At 45.8% G+C, this 18,796-nt stretch overlaps 1 protein-coding gene across 1 annotated transcript; it reads right to left on the reverse strand.

Moving 5' to 3' along the window:
* Nucleotides 1-2,035: 2,035 nt before the first annotated feature.
* snx21 (sorting nexin family member 21) lies at nucleotides 2,036-8,164 on the reverse strand. The gene is made up of 6 exons (XM_079226863.1): nucleotides 8,046-8,164; nucleotides 6,481-6,803; nucleotides 5,588-5,844; nucleotides 4,301-4,442; nucleotides 4,065-4,230; nucleotides 2,036-3,112 (listed from the first exon to the last, which is right to left on the reverse strand). The coding sequence occupies exons 2-6, from the start codon at nucleotides 6,776-6,778 to the stop codon at nucleotides 2,611-2,613; spliced, it is 1,365 nt and encodes a 454-aa protein (XP_079082989.1). The 5' UTR covers nucleotides 6,779-6,803; nucleotides 8,046-8,164; the 3' UTR covers nucleotides 2,036-2,610.
* Between the last annotated feature and the right edge of the window lie 10,632 nt (nucleotides 8,165-18,796).

The raw sequence follows: 18,796 nt of genomic DNA on the forward strand, positions 1-18,796 counted from the left end.
TTAAATGCCACGGCCTACCTGAGCATTGTTCCTGACCATGTCCATCCCTTTATGGCCACCATGTACCCATCCTCTAATGGCTACTTCCAGCAGGATAATGCACCATGTCACAAAGCTCCAATCATTTCTAATTGGTGTCTTGAACATGACGATGAGTTCACTGTACTAAAATGGCCCCACAGTCACCAGATCTCAACCCAATAGAGCATCTTTGGGATGTGGTGGAACGGGAGCTTCGTGTCCTGGATGTGCATCCCACAAATCTCCATCAACTGCAAGATGCTCTCCTATCAATATGGGCCAACATTTCTAAAGAATGCTTTCAGCACCTTGTTGAATCAATGCCACGTAGAATTAAGGCAGTTCTGAAGGCGAAAGGGGGTCAAACACAGTATTAGTATGGTGTTCCTAATAATCCTTTAGGTGAGTGTATATATATATATATATATATATATATATATATAATAGATAGATATAACCCTGCTGGAATGATGTGACGAGACACTGAAGGTCAAAGGTGAAGAAATAACGACGGAGAGACTTTGGAGTTTGTAGCAAATGTATTCCATAAATCATACATGAACATATACTTGTAAATATACTTGAGCATATACTTGTAAATATACTTGAGCATATACTTGAACAGATACTTGTAAACGTACTTGTAAATATACTTGTAAACGTGCTGGTACATGTACTTGTGTATCGCTCCACGAGGCCGGTCTGCAGAACACACTTTGTAATAACTCAGTTTGGTTCCAGCAGCCGTAAAAGATCAAAGATAAAACACAAAGTCTTTCCTCTGAAGCGCGACTCAAAGAATCCAGACACACGTTCCTCTTTCCTCTCAGTCGTGGAATCTGCAGCTCCAAAGTCATCCAGGTGAACATAGTGTAATAAGGTGTAAAGTCATCCAGGTGGACATAGTGTAATAAGGTGTAAAGTCATCCAGGTGAACATAGTGTAGTAAGGTGTAAAGTCATCCAGGTGAACATAGTGTAATAAGGTGTAAAGTCATCCAGGTGAACATAGTGTAATGAAGTGTAAAGTCATCCAGGTGGACATAGTGTAATAAGGTGTAAAGTCATCCAGGTGAACATAGTGTAATAAGGTGTAAAGTCATCCAGGTGAACATAGTGTAATAAGGTGTAAAGTCATCCAGGTGAACATAGTGTAATAAGGTGTAAAGTCATCCAGGTGAACATGGTGTAATAAGGTGTAAAGTCACCCAGGTGGACATAGTGTAATAAGGTGTAAAGTCATCCAGGTGAACATAGTGTAATGAAGTGTAAAGTCATCCAGGTGAACATGGTGTAATAAGGTGTAAAGTCATCCAGGTGAACGGAGTGTAATAAGGTGTAAAGTCATCCAGGTGAACATAGTGTAATGAAGTGTAAAGTCATCCAGGTGAACGGAGTGTAATGAAGTGTAAAGTCATCCAGGTGGAACGACGCGCTCCGTCCCTTTTTTAAATGACTTGTTTTACACTAAAGATGCTTTTATTCTTTTCTGTTTCGTGAATCTCGTTTGATTCTCATAAACAACACATCATCACTGAACAGCAGCACATAAGTCATATTAATGCCTCTTTACCTTTTAAACTTCCACCACTTCTAATGCAATTAAAGGTTCTTTAAATCTAAATGCACGAGACGTTCTGCAGGAGATGTGTTCAGGAACCGTAGAGAACCGCTCTTTAGCATTTTAACTCTTTTAGTTTCTCCAAACTATTTAAACTATTCAAACTATTTTAGGAGCCCAGACGCTTTGATCTATTATTGAATATATAATTCCCACAGCTCAGTCAACACACGGGTAAAAGTAATAAAATACGGCGACTCGTACTGTGGGATAAAAAAATAAAAGTCTGAAAAATAGAATCAGAGGAAATAAAGTAGAATATTTGGGGAAAATAAAGAGAAACGGTCAAAATATGATTGTTATTATTTTTTTGACAACATTTTTAATTTTTCTTCTCAAAAATAGATTTTTTTAAATATAACTTTTCTTATAAAAGCTTAACTTTATACAATTTCTGGTAAAGATATTACTTTTCTCAAAATTATGACAGCAACTATTAAAAACAATAGTTAGACTTTATTCAAATATAATGTCGTCATATATATATATACTTTTAGTTTTCTTGTCATAATTTGACTTTTTGGTCGCAATTAAAACTTATTTATCTTTATAAAAAATGTATACAAAAATGTATAATAATATTTGTCTTTAAAGTGTTAAAAGTATAATATACTTTGTGTTTAGTATCAATACTGGCTAACACATGAAGTATAATTATTTATATATATATACATATTTTTGACCAGTTCTTCAGTCACAAACACAGAAACATTTTTGATCGGACTCAGAAAACGAAGCGGCAGAAAGTTTTCTCTCTCAGGCTTCCGTACTTATTAAATAAGTATTATCCTGAAATATTGAGACCATATTACGGCTTTTTGTCAACTTTTCTTTCTGCACAGTGAACGCAGCACTCACATGTTGTAGTGTGGTGATTGTACTGCAGAGTGTGTGTGTGTGTGTGTGTGTGTGGTTCTAGCCCTCCCCTTCGCTCTCCTGCAGTGTGTGTGTGTGTGTGTGTGTGTGGTTCTAGCCCTCCCCTTCGCTCTCCTGCAGTGTGTGTGAGACCAGGAACTCGTTAATGGTTGGCTGGTTGTCCACTAGCCCCGCCCTCTGCTCCTCCAGCTGCTGCAGAAGCTCCTCCCACTGCCGCTTGTCCCGACCCGTCTGCCACGACAGCCGGACCACCGCCCGCAGCAATGGCAGCAAGAGGGGGTGTGGCCTGTCGACGCGCCGCGGCGACGCTTCCCGCTTTTCGGTCGGTGGGCGGGGCTTATCCTGAAGTGGGAGGGGCCCGTCTTCCGCCTCGGCGGTTAGGACACGGAGGGCGTCGTCGCAATGATCGCGGGCTTCCTCCAGCTGGTCCGCTTCCTGGAAACAGCTCGACAGACCCACCAAGGTGAAGAGCCAATGGGAGGAGGCCGGGGGCGGAGCCTGAGCCTCGCCGTCACGGTCGCTCGCCCAGCCCAGTTTGTGTTGCAGTCTCTTGGCGTTGAGCAGCGGACCCAAGGCCTCCTGGTGACGCCCCGCCCTCAACGACACAAAAACAACAAAACCATCATAACAATATGTGAACATTCTCTAACCCAAATCATAACTCAATATGTGAACATTCTCTAACCCAAATCATAGCTCAATATGTGAACATTCTCTAACCCAAATCATAACTCAATATGTGAACATTCTCTAACCCAAATCATAGCTCAATATGTGAACATTCTCTAACCCAAATCATAGCTCAATATGTGAACATTCTCTAACCCAAATCATAGCTCAATATGTGAACATTCTCTCTGCAAAGGTTGACTTTGATAAAGTGAAGCAGAACAAAGTTAGAGAGGGTTTAGAACAGAGAACATTCAGACGAGGACTCCAACATTCTCATTGGGGCACATTTGTGACATTTGAGATTTCTCATGTACCAAACCATATATTTTACTTGTACATTACTTATGGTGTTCAAAACACCCAAGCTGAGGTGGTTCAGCATCTAGTCAGGATGCCTCCTGGACGCCTCCCATTAGAGGTTTTCCAGGCACGTCCAACTGGTAGGAGACCCCGGGGAAGACCGAGGACACGCTGGAGGGATTATATCTCCCGGCTGGCCTTGGAACGCCTCGGGATCCCCCAGAATGAGCTGGAAAGTGTTGCGGGTGAGAGGGAAGCCTGGGTCGGCCTGCTGAACCTGCTGCCACCGCGACCCGACCCGGATAAGCGGCTGATAATGGATGGAAAACACCCAAATACAGCAGTTTTGGGTTTTTTTTTTCTCTCCATAACACAAGCTATGATTTACAGTTTTATAGAACAATCCATCAGTCTGCCCCCTAGAGGGGGATTGGTTTTCAATCAACTCATTAGAATCGTTGTCAATGATTCCAATAAACCAGTTCGGTGGCTCAGGAGGCGTTCAGGCTCTCCGCCCACTAGAGGGACATCAGAGCACCAGGTTTCCTCTCGTCTCTGTAGGACGTCTCAGTTACCTGATGAGCAGCTGTCCGGCCTGCAGGTCGGTCAGGTAGAAGAACTGTCGGAGGCACAGCGCCCCCCGCAGGGCCGACAGGGAGCACAGGTGAGACAGGTACTGCTCGAACGCCCGACTCCGCTTGGCGATCGTCTCCGCCGTGAAGTTCCTGCGCAGCTTCTTTCCTGCACAAACAGGAAGTGGTTCAGCAGCGGAGGCGTTCAGGGCGGCGGCGGCTTTCAGACTTCCACTCACGCGGGAAGCAGACGCGCTCCATCTGGCCTCCGTGGTCGCGGCGCAGCGCGGCGTGGAGCCGCTGGAAGTCGGAGTATCGGCGGGCGATGACGGCCGGAGTCTTGTCGCTGCCGCCGGACTGGACGACGTGGACGGTGTACAGCTGAGGGGGCAAAGTAAAAACATCCTAACGCCCTCCAGAGGATCAACCTCTCCTTCCAGGAAGTCCAGGATCCTTCATCGTCACTACGCAACACGAGAACAACTGAACGGTTTTACGTTCCTGTGCATTTTATTTAATTTGCATCATCTTACAGGGCTCTTACGGCATGGAGAACCTGGAAAAGTCATGGAATTTTAAAATGGTTATTTCCAGGCCTAAATGTGTTAAATTCATGTGTTCATGACGTTCATTTACGCTGAGATTGAAATAATGAATTAATTTGTGTCATTTAAGCAGTGGCGGGCCGTGCGTTTTCGACCTAGGCCTTCAGTGCCGTGTGTCCACATCAGGTGCGGACTGGGGGAAAAAAAAGGTGATGGAAATCCATTGGTCAAAATGTCTATGAACCCTGATCATAATGAAGAGGAGGAGGAGGAGGAGGATGAGGAGGAGGAGGAGGAGACATGATCGAGGAGACACGAGCGTGGGCTTCTAGGAAGTGGTTTAATGCTGGACACGCCCCCTTACTGTTCATCTGTTTGATTGGACACGCCCCCTCACTGTTCATCTGTTTGATTGGACACGCCCCCTCACTGTTCATCTGTTTGATTGGACACGCCCCCTCACTGTTCATCTGTTTGATTGGACACGCCCCCTCACTGTTCATCTGTTTGATTGGACACGCCCCCTCACTGTTCATCTGTTTGATTGGACGCGCCCCTCACTGTCAGCAGTCATCGGACTGATCGCTGGAGTTTCATACCAGAGTGAAGACGATCACAGAATAAACTCAAGTTGTATATTAGTTTGTTTTCTGATTCACCATCTGGTTAAAACACTTTTTACAATGTTCGCTAAAAACTGCTCGGACCAGAAAACAACCCCGTTACACTGATCATGTGTCGAGAGATTTTAGATGAGACATGAATAATACAATATTTTTGATGAAATATCAAACATTTTAGCCTCGTTTCGGTTTATTTGGTTTGTGCATTTGAGGACCATTGGAAAGATTCAATTCTACCGATAATGATGTCTTTTTACAGCTTCTGGCTGTGATAAACGCTGTCGTTTTGGCGATTGTTTGAAGAACAATTTCCATCCTGCCAGCGGGATTTGGGATTAAACCGTGTCTTTGAACTCACCACGTATTTAGAGGAGGCGTCCGTCACGACGCTGGCGTCCGTCACCTCGAACAGCAAGTCGTCCGTCAGCTGCCTCCCGGTCGAGGTGGGACTTCCTCCACCGAGACCACGCAGGGTCATCCAGCTGTCCTGGAGCTGCCGCGTCAGCAGGAAGGACGGGGAGGGGCCCACCGGGGAGGGGCCCACCGGGAAGGGGCCCACCGGGAAGGGGCCCACCGGGGACACGCCCACCGGGGACACGCCCACAGGACTGGTGTCTACGGGGGGCAGGTGAGACGAAGGGGCAGGTGACCAGGTAGCATTTAGTGTCCTAGCGGGCTTCTAGCGAACATTTTAACGCACTTCTAGCGAACATGTTAACACGCTTCTAGCGAACATGTTAACTAGCAAACATGGTAACGCGCTTCTTCTAGCAAACATGGTAACGCGCTTCTTCTACCAAACATGTTAACGCCCTTCTAGCGAACATGTTAACTAGTGAACATGTTAACTAGCGAACATGGTAACTAGCGAACATGGTAACGCACTTCTTCTAGCAACCATGTTAACGCACTTCTAGCGAACATGTTAACACGCTTCTAGCGAACATGTTAACTAGCAAACATGGTAACGCGCTTCTTCTAGCAAACATGGTAACGCCCTTCTAGCGAACATGTTAACTAGCAAACATGGTAACTAGCGAACATGGTAACGCTCTTCTAGCTAACATGTTAATTAGCGAACATGTTAACTAGCAAACATGGTAACGCGCTTCTTCTAGCAAACATGGTGACGCCCTTCTAGCGAACATGGTAACTAGCGAACATGGTAACTAGCGAACATGGTAACTAGCGAACATGGTAACTAGCGAACATGTTAGCGCGCTTCTAGCTCACCTGTGCTGCTCAGCTCACCTGTGCTGCTCAGCCCCTCCTCCATCGACTCCCCCAGGAAGTCGGAGTCACTGTCCATCCCCGACTCCTCTCCCTCGTCTCCGTCCTCGGCTCCTCCTCCTCCTCCGCCGTCGAAGCGCAGCGTTCCCCCGAGCCGGTCGGTCAGGCACTCCTCCTCCTCCAGCTCCGCCTCCCAGCCGTCCTCCTTAAGCCCCTCCTCTTCCTCCTCCTGTGCACACGCGGCTTCCTGCTCGGGTCCCGCCCCCTGACCGTCTTTGAACAAGGAGCGCTTGAGACGGTCGAGCAGCCGGGACGCCATGACGCCACCGGGCCACTGGGCGGGGCTAAAGAGACAACAGGAGGACGCATTAAACTGAGGATCAATAATCATCCAACAGATTTTTTGCAACGTGCTGTAAACTCATATCTCATATTCATGAACGGGTCTCCATGTGACTGGTGCCCAAGACGCTTTGTCTAACTTCATGACAAACAATGACCATGATGCTTTTAAACCTGAAGTCTGGCTGCGGCTCCACACTGACATCCTGCGGGGTGGGGAGCAGCGTGGGGCCTCATGGGCTCACATGAGGCCTCATGGGCTCACATGGGGCCTCATGGGTTCACATGGGGCCTCATGGGTTCACATGAGCGTCAAATCACATTTTCCAAGAGATTTGCCAACGACTTGTGTGATGGTTTTGGAACAAATGAGGACTAAAGACGGTACACACACACACACACACACACACACACACACACACACACACACACACACAGAGAGAGAGGACTGAAGGTGGAGCCGTCTGAGAGGATCCGTGTTGCTCCTCCACCTGTTGGGTCGCTGTACAAACCGCTCTCCTGAACCAGAGCCGGCAGCCGAGTCCATTTCCACTCAGAGACCGGCTCCGGTGTCGGAGCCGGTCTCTGAGTGGAAACCGCGTGGCATGAATAATGAATAATGAATAATGAATAATGCAGCGGCCTGAAGGAGTCGGCCAGGAAAACCAAAACCACGCGAGGCTTCGGCTGCAGAGCTTCAGCAGCGTCACGGATCAGGGAGACGAGCAGCTGGTCATCAGGGCTGCTCCTCCAGCTGTCACTCAACCACAAGGGGGCGGGACCACGCGGAACACACACTTTGATTCTGCTGACAAGACACTATTTAAACAATGTGGATTTCATCCTGTTTCTAAACATGAACACACACACACACACACACACACACACACACACACACACACACACACACACATCCTGTGTTTGTTGTTCATGTATAGAAGAAACACATGTAACTGTTATGGATACAGATGATTGACATCTGTATCCATAACAGTTACATGTGTTTTCCTTTTGTCTTTAAAGTTGATTCCGCACGAGAGAACAACTAAGATGTTGTTGTCCAAAACAACAAGGAAGAGAAGAAGTGGGAGTTTACGAGGCGTCCGTAAAGGCAGCACTGATCAGCTACATATTAGCTGGTTAACCCACGTTATACAAATCAATAACTTCACCTACAGACGTGAACGCCAACACTGTTAGCTCCACGCGCACACACACAAACACACACGCACGAGCGCACGCACCTGAGACGTCACTAGACGTCACGTGAGCTGCCGTTAGCCCCCGCAGTGAAACAGCAACAACAGACCCGACGCGGCGGCAACAAGTCGTAGCGCCGCTTGTTCAGACACTGATTTCTCCGATTCCTCACCGAGGGTCCTGAAGCAGCCCCCGCTGCAGTCACTGCATGTCGGGGAGCTCCGGGCAGCTAGAGCGAGGTGTCCGCGCACAGCATGCTGGGTGCTGGAGCTATCCGCCGGCTGCTGCCTGCAGGAGGAAGAGGAGGAGCAGGAAGAGGAGCAGGAGGAAGAGGACAATAGCCACGTAAGGGAATGCAGTTCCCAACAAAGGGCCACAGGGGGCGGTACTGACTCCACACAGACGTCCTCCATGCATGAGAGAATATACCATGAGCCCTCCTTTATTAAGTGAAGCCAAAGCTTCATGTGTTAAAGCTGCATTCTATCTGCTGGCCACCAGGGGGCGACTCCTCTGGTTGTATAGAAGTCTATGCTTCATGTGTTGAAGCTGCATTCTCTCTACTGACCACCAGGGGGCGATTCCTCTGGTTGTATAGAAGTCTATGCTTCATGTGTTAAAGCTGCATTCTCTCTCCTGACCACCAGGGGGTGACTCCTCTGGTTGTATAGAAGTCTATGCTTCATGTGTTGAAGCTGCATTCTCTCTACTGACCACCAGGGGGTGACTCCTCTGGTTGTATAGAAGTCTATGCTTCATGTGTTGAAGCTGCATTCTCTCTACTGACCACCAGGGGGTGACTCCTCTGGTTGTATAGAAGTCTATGCTTCATGTGTTGAAGCTGCATTCTCTCTACTGACCACCAGGGGGTGACTCCTCTGGTTGTATAGAAGTCTATGCTTCATGTGTTGAAGCTGCATTCTCTCTACTGACCACCAGGGGGCGACTCGCTGTACTCAGCTGCTGTTTAGTGCTTTTGAACGTCAGAGACATCCTGTCATTGACTTGCATCGCTCTCACTCTGGGAAACTCCTGGAAATGAGAGTCTCTCCAGGAGTTTGGTTCCAGTAACAGGATCCTCCCTTCAGCTGAACCAAAGGGTTTGTTTCCTAAACCAGAGACAGGACCGAGGACCTGGACCCTGATCTCTGGTCTTTGGTAGACCTGCTTTCCCTCTAGAAATGAACTTCATGATGAACAAAGCAATGAGAGCAGAGACAGAGAAATGTTCATCATTCATTTGAGTTCAGGTGGAAAGTCAGTTTAGTGATAAAGACTTCCCTCAGTGTGCTGCTTGATAACAGAATCATATTTTAGTGAAATCAAAACAGGAAAGCTGCATTGAAGCTGTTGTTGAGGCTTGTTGTTGACCCTTCATGTTCCAGTCATCAGACTCTGTTGTGAGCTGAAGTACATGAAGAACTGTGACACAGAAAGCTCATTCAAAGGTTTTATTGAAGCAAAAGAAGCATCATCACTATGAAAAAACACACCAATAAAACACCTACATTCAGAATTGTGATGTACAAACTATGAAGGATGTTCTTCATGATCAAAAGTAAAAGCACTCATTATGCAGAACAAACTCTTTAGAGACTATAATATAATAAACATCATGTTATTGGATCTTTATTACTCATTAACATTCTTCTACAAAACAATGCATCATAATTAATAAGATTATCACACATTTTATATTACAAATCTTAGTCTGCAATGTAACTCCACTCTTATAAATAAACGTGCTGACTAGAACCCTGGAGGGTCTTTGGCTCGTCCCCAGAGGACAACCCACTTTGGTTCCTGCTAGAACCTTTCATAAAGGTTCTTTTTCAGAGAGTCCTACCTAGAACAAAGCATCAAGAGTTTTACCCAGAACCACATGAGAAAGTTTCTACCTTCTAAGGGTGCAAACAAGATCCCACGCACAGGTTTCCAACAGGAACTAAGGGTTCTATCTAGAACTCACTATGAGTTCCTCATGAGCTTCATAAAGTACTTGGGTACTTTGGTACTTTCTACCATTGATTGAGAGGAAGAGGAAGAAGAGGAGGAGGAAGAGGATGATGATGAAGGAAGCCTCTGACCAGAGTGGATTGAAAGAACATTACAGCTCATCTCTTCCCTTCTTCCCGGTCTTCTTCTCTTCCTTGTGGAAGACTTTTCCATCCGCCTGCTTCTTCCAGCTCAGCTTGATGTCGTCGTTCAGCCCCTGGTCCTTCAGCTTCTGTTTGAGCTGAGAGACAAAAACATTGAGAGAAGAAGTCTTCAGTAAAGCTGTTGTTCCTCTACATCCTGCATCCTGTCTCACACTGTCCTCATGTGGAAGCTCTGCTGGAGAAGAGCTCTGGTTTCCACTAGAGCAGCTTTGTTGTGTTGTGTTGTCTGGACACAAGTCTACCTTCAGTAATGACGTGTCCACGTCTGCACTGCACATAGCACCTTTACATGGTTCTGATAGTCCACTACCTCACATGTATCACCTGCTGGTTCTGTTGTTCATGAGAGGAAGACGTACCTGCTTCAAGAGGCCCTCCATCACCACAGGGTCATTCAGGTCCAGAGAGGAGCTTTTCTGCAGCCTCACCTTCATCACTCGCTTTGCAACAGGAACAACGTCTGAAACACAAACAACCTTCATCAGTCACAACATGTCTGCTGATGATAATCAACATCCTGGAATGTTCAACACTTTGAATGATACAAGAGAAAAGTATGGTCATTTTCCATCATTTATATCTAATGTTAATGTGTTGGGGTAGGTTGGGCAGCTGATCTGCATATTCAATGTGTTTTCTATCCATAACTTTATATTTATAAATTTTATTTTGATCTACTTTTAAGTCCTCATTTAAGTCCTGAGTGAATGATAGCTCACCACTGTAGCAGATGAACTCTGACATGACGTCACACTTCAGGGTCTCCCATTGTCCATCGGCACTAAAATCTGCTGACACACAATCCTCAAAGGGACCAAGAGGCTCCAGAGGTTTCCAGTTCCTAAATGAGGAGTCACTTCCATCAGACCACTTCCATCCGTCTCTGAAGAGGCCGATCCAGACTTTGTCTCCTGAGGGTACCAGATTCTGTACCATCTGGTTGTCCTCCATGTTCCTCACCATGGCCAGGTCTGTGTGGTGTTCTCTGCAGTAGCTCTGGGCATCAGTCCAGCTCATGGTGGTGTTAATGAGGACAAATGTCTCACTGGGCCCTGAAAGTAGAGCAGAGTGAAGTGCTGAGTAGAGGAACCACAACAGACTACATGATGCAGACCAGTTTATTGTTGTGAATGAATCTCAGCATGAAGGTGGATCAACACGGAGCTGTGTGAATATGAACATGCAGCGTCCATTGAGTCACATTCATGAAGGCATCAGAGATATTTTACCTCAACAGACACGATACAAACCGGCTGAATGAACATTAATCTGCTTTAACCCGTCTAGTACGGATGCGGCCGCTGGCGGCAAAAAGTAAAATTCAAAACGTATTTTACCGTAACTCTTCGAAGGTTTGCGCAATCGACGTAATTCCAACGGATTCTGAAAGCTAAGACGTTGCGCTTTCCGGCATATACGGTGCATTACGGTAATTGAAACCAGGTGCAGGGCTGGAAGCGACCAGACCACGAGAGCAGCAGGACAACAAGACAACAACAGGAGAGCGAGAGAGAGTAAAACTTGAGAGAATATACTGGTGTTATAACGGTGTTTTAGTGGCGTTTTAGTTGACTTTATTTTCGTAAATAATATTTTAGTGTTGCAAATTATAGTAATGGTCTGGTTTCTGAAGGTTTTAGAGTCTTTTTTTGCCGTGTTTTAGTCGGAGTTCGGCATCTTTTTTTTCCGAGTGTTTTTCGGCATAATTCAAGTCAACACCTGAATTAGAGATTTCCCAAAAATCGCAGAGGGAGAGGAAAATCCCGTTGAAGTTTGTGGTGGATGATGGACAGGAGGAGACAGGAGGAGTGTCGCCATCTCAACCACAGTAAGTAATAGTTTATATACACTGGATATTTATTACCAGCTTTATTACAATGATGATAATTTGTTCTTATTGGCTTTGTCTCAAATTGCTTTATTCTGCTTTATTTATAACTTTTCCTATTCTTATAGTGTTGAAATTTTTTTCTAGAAACACATGGGTTTCTTTTGGATAAATCGTATCTAATCTTATGATATATCTTTATATTTTTTGAGATTCTTCTGACGAAGGGCCATCGATTAGTGGTCGTGGTCGTGGCCAAATCAGTAGAGGTGCTAATGCTGCCCCTCGTACCCAGTCACCGCTTCGCCAAGAGGCCTGGACAATTTTGACAGACCCTGACATTGCCAACCCTCGCCCACCCAGATTCCTTTAGAAGCGTAGCCCTGGTCCCCAACCCCCTCTCACCACTGTCACCCACACATCACTGGATATCTTTGCACTTGTTTTTGACTCTGAGGTAATACAGCTCTTGTGTGCAAACACAAACAAAAATGCTCAAAGAAATTTGAGGAAGGGGAAAAAGTTTGCGTGGACTGCCATCACCCCACAGGAGCTGCAACATTAACTCGGGATGTTGTTATTTATGTCTGACTTTTGGAGGAAAAATACCATTTTTCATGTGCCCTTTCCCGCTTTAGCAATGTCGAGGGACAGGTTTAGGTTCATCACCTCCAACATTCACATGAGCGATCCAGACGAGGATGCAGTCAATGAACAGAACAAGGGGACAGAGGACTATGACCCCCTGCAAAAGGTAAAATCTCTGCTGGAGATTATTAGGAACCGCCGCAAGAGCGTGTACCATCAGAAGCAGCACATCTCGGTGGATGAGAGGATGGTTTCCACAAAGGCTCGGCTTTCAATGAAGCAATACATGAAGGCCAAGCCAACAAAGTGGGGGCTAAAATGTTTTGTGTTAGCTGATGTGAATGGGTACACAGTTGACTTCAGGCTGTACACAGGAAAGAACCACGGTGCATCAGACAAGGGGCTTTCATTCGATGTAGTGGCACATCTGGTGAACAAAGACTATCTGGGGGGAGGCTACATTGTGTATTGCGACAACTTTTACACAAGCCTTCTCCTGTTCCGTCATCTGAGCCAGCAGGGCTTTGTGGCATGTGGAACCTACAGGCACAGCAGAATTGGTGTCCCAAAAACTCAGGAGAATGCCCTGACGAAAAAATCTGAGAGAGGCTCCATCAGGTGGATCTGGGATGGGGACCTACTGTTCATCAAATGGATGGACACCAGGGGAGGTCTCCATCTGCTCCACTGTCCATCCTGTGTTCACCGGTGAGACGGTCCTGCGGTGGAAGAAGACCGGTGATGGGCACAGTCAGAGGGCCCTTATCCCCAGACCCACAGCTGTGGGTGAGTACAACAAATACATGGAGGGAGTGGACACCTCTGACCAGATGCTGGGAACCAACTCGGTCCACAGAAAAACCAAGAGATGGCCCATGACCGTGTTTCAGCATCTTTTTGACATTGCTGTCACAAACAGCTTCATTGTGCACAAGGAGCTCAGCATGAGTCAGGAGAAGAGGCCAATGACACGCCAGGCTTTCCAGGAGGATCTGTGTGCAAAGCTGCTCGGCGCCACTGGCTGGCCCACCTAAGCCCCCCACTCAAGGCCACTTCCCGGTTCCCACCAACCAAAATGAGGACACTGAAAAAAGACAGTCGGCAAGCATGGGGAGGAAACAGTGCACTCTCTGCCATAAAAGAACACCCTGGAAGTGTGAGGAGTGCAATGTTGGGCTCTGCCTTCAGCTAACCAGAACTAAAAAAATGCCTGGACATGGACCAACAAAACATGCTGTAGCATTGGCTCTGAATGCTCTGGAAAAAACATGTTTTTGGCCTAGATGTAAAACAAGTTTTAGCTATTTTGTGCGATCTCAAAAGCTTTGCTCAAGGTCATTTGAAGTTGTTTATAAAGAGAAATCTGATGAAAATTCAAATCCGTTTCTTTACTTTTTGTTATTACACGTATAACATATAACAATGACAAATACTTGCCAGATTTTGAAAGATACATTTCTCCTGAAAAAAGGAGCAAAATAACTTTGCCAAAAGAACATTTTTTGACATATTTATTGATATATAAGAAAAAAAAGGACCAGACGGAATGTTAACATTACAGTACTAAAAGGGTTAAATGACATTCATGTAGCTGGAGACTAGTTCAAGTAACCCTGAGAAACTTTAACTGGTCCTGAACCAGTCTCAGTCTAGTCCTGGTCCTCTATAGACCTCAGTGTAGTCCTGGTCCCTATAGACCTCAGTGTAGTCCTGGTCCTCTATAGACCTCAGTCTAGTCCTGGTCCTCTATAGACCTCAGTGTAGTCCTGGTCCCTATAGACCTCAGTGTAGTCCTGGTCCTCTATAGACCTCAGTCTAGTCCTGGTCCTCTATAGACCTCAGTGTAGTCCTGGTCCCTATAGACCTCAGTGTAGTCCTGGTCCCTATAGACCTCAGTGTAGTCCTGGTCCCTATAGACCTCAGTGTAGTCCTGGTCCTCTATAGACCTCAGTCTAGTCCTGGTCCTCTATAGACCTCAGTGTAGTCCTGGTCCCTATAGACCTCAGTGTAGTCCTGGTCCCTATAGACCTCAGTGTAGTCCTGGTCCTCTATAGACCTCAGTCTAGTCCTGGTCCTCTATAGACCTCAGTGTAGTCCTGGTCCCTATAGACCTCAGTCTAGTCCTGGTCCTCTATAGACCTCAGTGTAGTCCTGGTCCTCTATAGACCTCAGTGTAGTCCTGGTCCTCTATAGACCTCATGTAGTCCTGGTCCTCTATAGACCTCCATCAGTAACCAGACCACCAGAGAGACGATGGTTTGGTTCTATAGAGTTCTTCTTAAAGCTCCTCATCGGAGCCACCGGGTTGGATTCTGACCAGATGACATCATGCAGGTTCACCAGAACCTCCTACAGCTGAGACTCTAGCGGGGCCTCCAACAGAGACCAGTCCACTGTGGCTGTGCCCAGAGAGGAGAAGCTCTGCTCCTGGAGGAGCTCCTCCTCCTCTCTGGGACCGGCACCACTCTGCTGGAGAACCAGGACGTGCTGCTGCACCCGCTGGAGGGAAGGGGGGCACTGGAGAACCAGAACCAGGACTGAGAGGCAGACTGTCAGACCCTGCTGCAGTAAAATGAGAGGTTTTCTAAAGGGACCCTGGTCCTCAGAGACACTACCACTTTAGTCCACAGGGGGCTCCAGAACCAACACTACCACTTTAGTCCTATAGGGGGGCACCTGAACCAACACTACCTCTTTAGTCCACAGTACCAACACTACCACTTTAGTCCACAGGGGGTGCTAGAACCAACACTACCACTTTAGTCCACAGGGGGCGCTAGAATAAACACAACATGGAAGTTTTTAGTTACTTTAATATTCTCACCTTTGACATCAAAGCAGACTGACTTGTAGGACCAGCCACATATGTTGTCGTACCATGTCCAACCTGGAAATATCACTGTGCAGAGTTCTTCTCCTTTGTAGTTGTTTGGTTGTCCAGACCTCCATCGTCTGAACTCCGTCTCTCCAGGTTTGTAGAAGCTTGTGTTTGACAGCGACCACCTCCAGCTGTCCACGTACAGTCCTATCCAGGCTCGCTGAAAGCAATATTTCATTGTGATATAAAGAAATAGACTTTCTCATTTACAGTCTTGATTCTGATGATCAGTCTGATTTATTATTTCAAGTCTGTCTTAAAACAATATTCAGGTGCTAATATGAACATTGAAAAGGTTTTATTTCTGTCATCACTCCTGCTGTTCATAATGGACTAATGGCGCGTTCACACCAAAAGATTTGCGAAATATTCGCGGGACAAGATTACATGTTAAGTCAATGCACAGACGCGAATGGTTGCGACAAAGCGAATTTATCGCCGGGCAGTGCGACAGAGGCGAAATGGGGTTGCGAATATTCGCAAATTTGCTTTTTCGCCTTTTAAATAATAATTCGCTCGACGCGGAGTTGCGAAAGCCAATCGGCGTTGAGAAGCTCCGCCCTCATCACCGCCGTCCTGCCGTTACTGAATCAGACTACGGGTCCTGAAGGAGTGCTGGAAGCGGCTTCATTCAGACACTCGCCCTGGAGGAGTCGAGCTGTGTGCGACTACGAGTAATGTTATGAACCCAGACACGGGGCGTTCGATGTTCCACAACAAGTATAAAGCAGAACTAGTGGTTATTTCAATGGTGAATGGCGGAAATAGTAAATGTATTCAAAGACGCGGAGATAAGTCCTGCCCCCTTTCCCCAGCCAATGGTTGCGAAAAAAAAGAAAAACAAATGAACCACATAGAGTCGAGCGAGTAAACTCAGGCGAAAAAGCGTTGCGAAAATTCGTAACTCTTTTGGTGTGAACACGGCATAAGAGTCTCACAACATGGTGACGGCTGAGCTGATGGCTAGCTGCTAACGATACTAACAGCTAACAATGCTAGGAGCTAACGATGCTAGAAGATAACGATGCTAACAGCGCTTGCAGTGCAAACAAAGGCAACATGACTCCATTATATATTTACATGGACGGTGATTGTTTGATGAGATATTAATGCTGTAAATATCCAGTACAGATGAGCAGTAAAGGTTTTTTTTATTATGCCATCTCACGCTTCCGTGTCTTGCAGTCCTCCTGTTTTGTTTTGTATATTATCGTGGAACCATGCCAGACAGCACCGGCGGAAGCTACTGAAGAGAATGCATCCAAGCATGCATATGGGGAAAGTAGTTTTCTCATAAAACATTTAACTTTTCCAGTTTTTTTTCGGAAAAACCTCAACACTTGGTTTCTATTGCAGATCCAGGTTCTTTAGGGCCTGTTCTTTCCAAAAAGGTGTGTTTTTAGTATGTGGGCAGGGCCGGCGATTGCTATAGGCGAACTAGGCGACTGCCCACATTTCAGCACTGTGAGCAATTCGCGACCAGAGAGACACGCATATTGAGAAACTTGCGCTGTAAACATCTTAACGCTGATTGGCCAAGACACGTCACATCAAAGATGTTCTATTACGGAGATGACAACAACTCGACCAAAAATCTGAATTTTCTTTTGTCGAGAAAACAGGACGCTGATTGGCCAAGACTCGACACGTCACATCAAAGATCTTCTATTGCAAAGATGGCTCACTCCAAAAAAAATGTGCGCGATCTGAAAAATCTATTGCGCGCCGAAAAAAGGAAGAAGAGGAAAAGAAAGTCGGCAACCTGTGGTATAGAGGTAAGTCTTCTCATCTCAGCCATTGAGGTGTCAAACAAAATACATTTAGTATTGTGCATCACCTAATATTGGACGTTTCATTGCTGTCACTTAGGCTAGCTATAGCTAGCTAGCAACTGTTACTTGCTAATTTGCTACGTAGGCTATTACTAGCAAACGTAACTTCACTGATAACCTACATGGATGTACATGTCCAGTATCTGGATAACGTATGCTAGTGTAGTGTTTTTTAAGCTTAGTTTGTCACATTTGGACTTGCACATCTATGTAAAATAAATTGTTTATGTGTACATTACAATACATGAAATATGATAATTAATAAGGGATATTATTACGAGGGATTTGTAATTGTATGCATATGAAGGTCACTGTTATTACTGTAGAATGATTGATGTGTGAATGAATGTTAGACAAATATTGCATGTTGCATGTTATATTGACTGCCGCTTTAAGGAATTGTAGTTCTCTTGTTGGCCTGAGGTGGCGGAGCTGAACATTGATTTTTGAGACGATAGACTCTACCCTTTTTGAAGAGGAAGTGAAGAAGAAGAAGAAGAAGAAGAAGAAGAAGAAGAAGAAGAAGAAGAAGAAGAAGAAGAAGAAGACTAGCTCCGCCACTGCGGGCCAATGAGTGAGTGTAGCTGGATTAGAAGTGTGAAGACTGGACTTTTTTACCAATACGAAGAGCTCTTGGCTCCATGAATGAAGCGTCAGCGTGTGGTGAAAACGTTCTCTTTCCGTCTGCCCAGCGAACCCCTCAGACCTGTGGTCTGGAGTCCGCCGTGGATCTAAAGAGCCCGATCGAGAGCATAAGCGGTCTGTCATTTTGATTAAATATACTTTTACTATAACTCTTTTGGATTCCGGACCTTATTTCCCACCACCTCCCAGGATCTTGAACATATATTTTACAATTTTGGTGATCCCGTGACGTGATTCTGTGGAGGTTCTGGTCCGGGATTAGAGCTTTTGGACGGGCCGCTGTCGGTCGACTTCTCCCTTCTCACGAAGAGCGCTTAAAAGGTATTTAATAAGGACCTGTTTAATCGAACCTTGTTTAGGTAGTAATAGGAAAATTAGACGTGAGCGGAGAGAGGCCTGTCTGACGTGGATTTAAATTATTAGCGTGAAAACACGACATAGAGTAATTGTTAAGAGGGAAATGATAGTCGGTTTATGCTTGTATGTTAAATGTGTATGTAAGCTAGCAGTGTGTGAGAGTGAAGCTGTGTTTGACTGAGAGAAAGCAGAGTCTGAAAGTGAGCCGAGACGTGGGGAGCGCCGGCTCAGCGAAGGAGTCTCTGTACTTAAGTTTTACGTAAGATTGAATGCAGAAGACTGAGTGTATATACTACGTTATGAGGCTCCGTGCGTGAGTGGCGTTGTTTGGTTGTGAAGGAGAAAGAAGCGTGGGTTGAAACAATGGCGGCGACGCATTGCGAATTAGTTTTTCTTTTTCTTTTAAAATATTAAAGCACAATTATTCTCAAAACAAATGAACTAACTGCAATAGTTATATTACGCACTATAGTATCATGTGTATAGTTGCATATTTGCAGTAGGTGCC

Source organism: Taurulus bubalis (assembly GCF_910589615.1).
Source record: "Taurulus bubalis genome assembly, chromosome: 11".
Lineage (NCBI taxonomy): Eukaryota > Metazoa > Chordata > Actinopteri > Perciformes > Cottidae > Taurulus > Taurulus bubalis.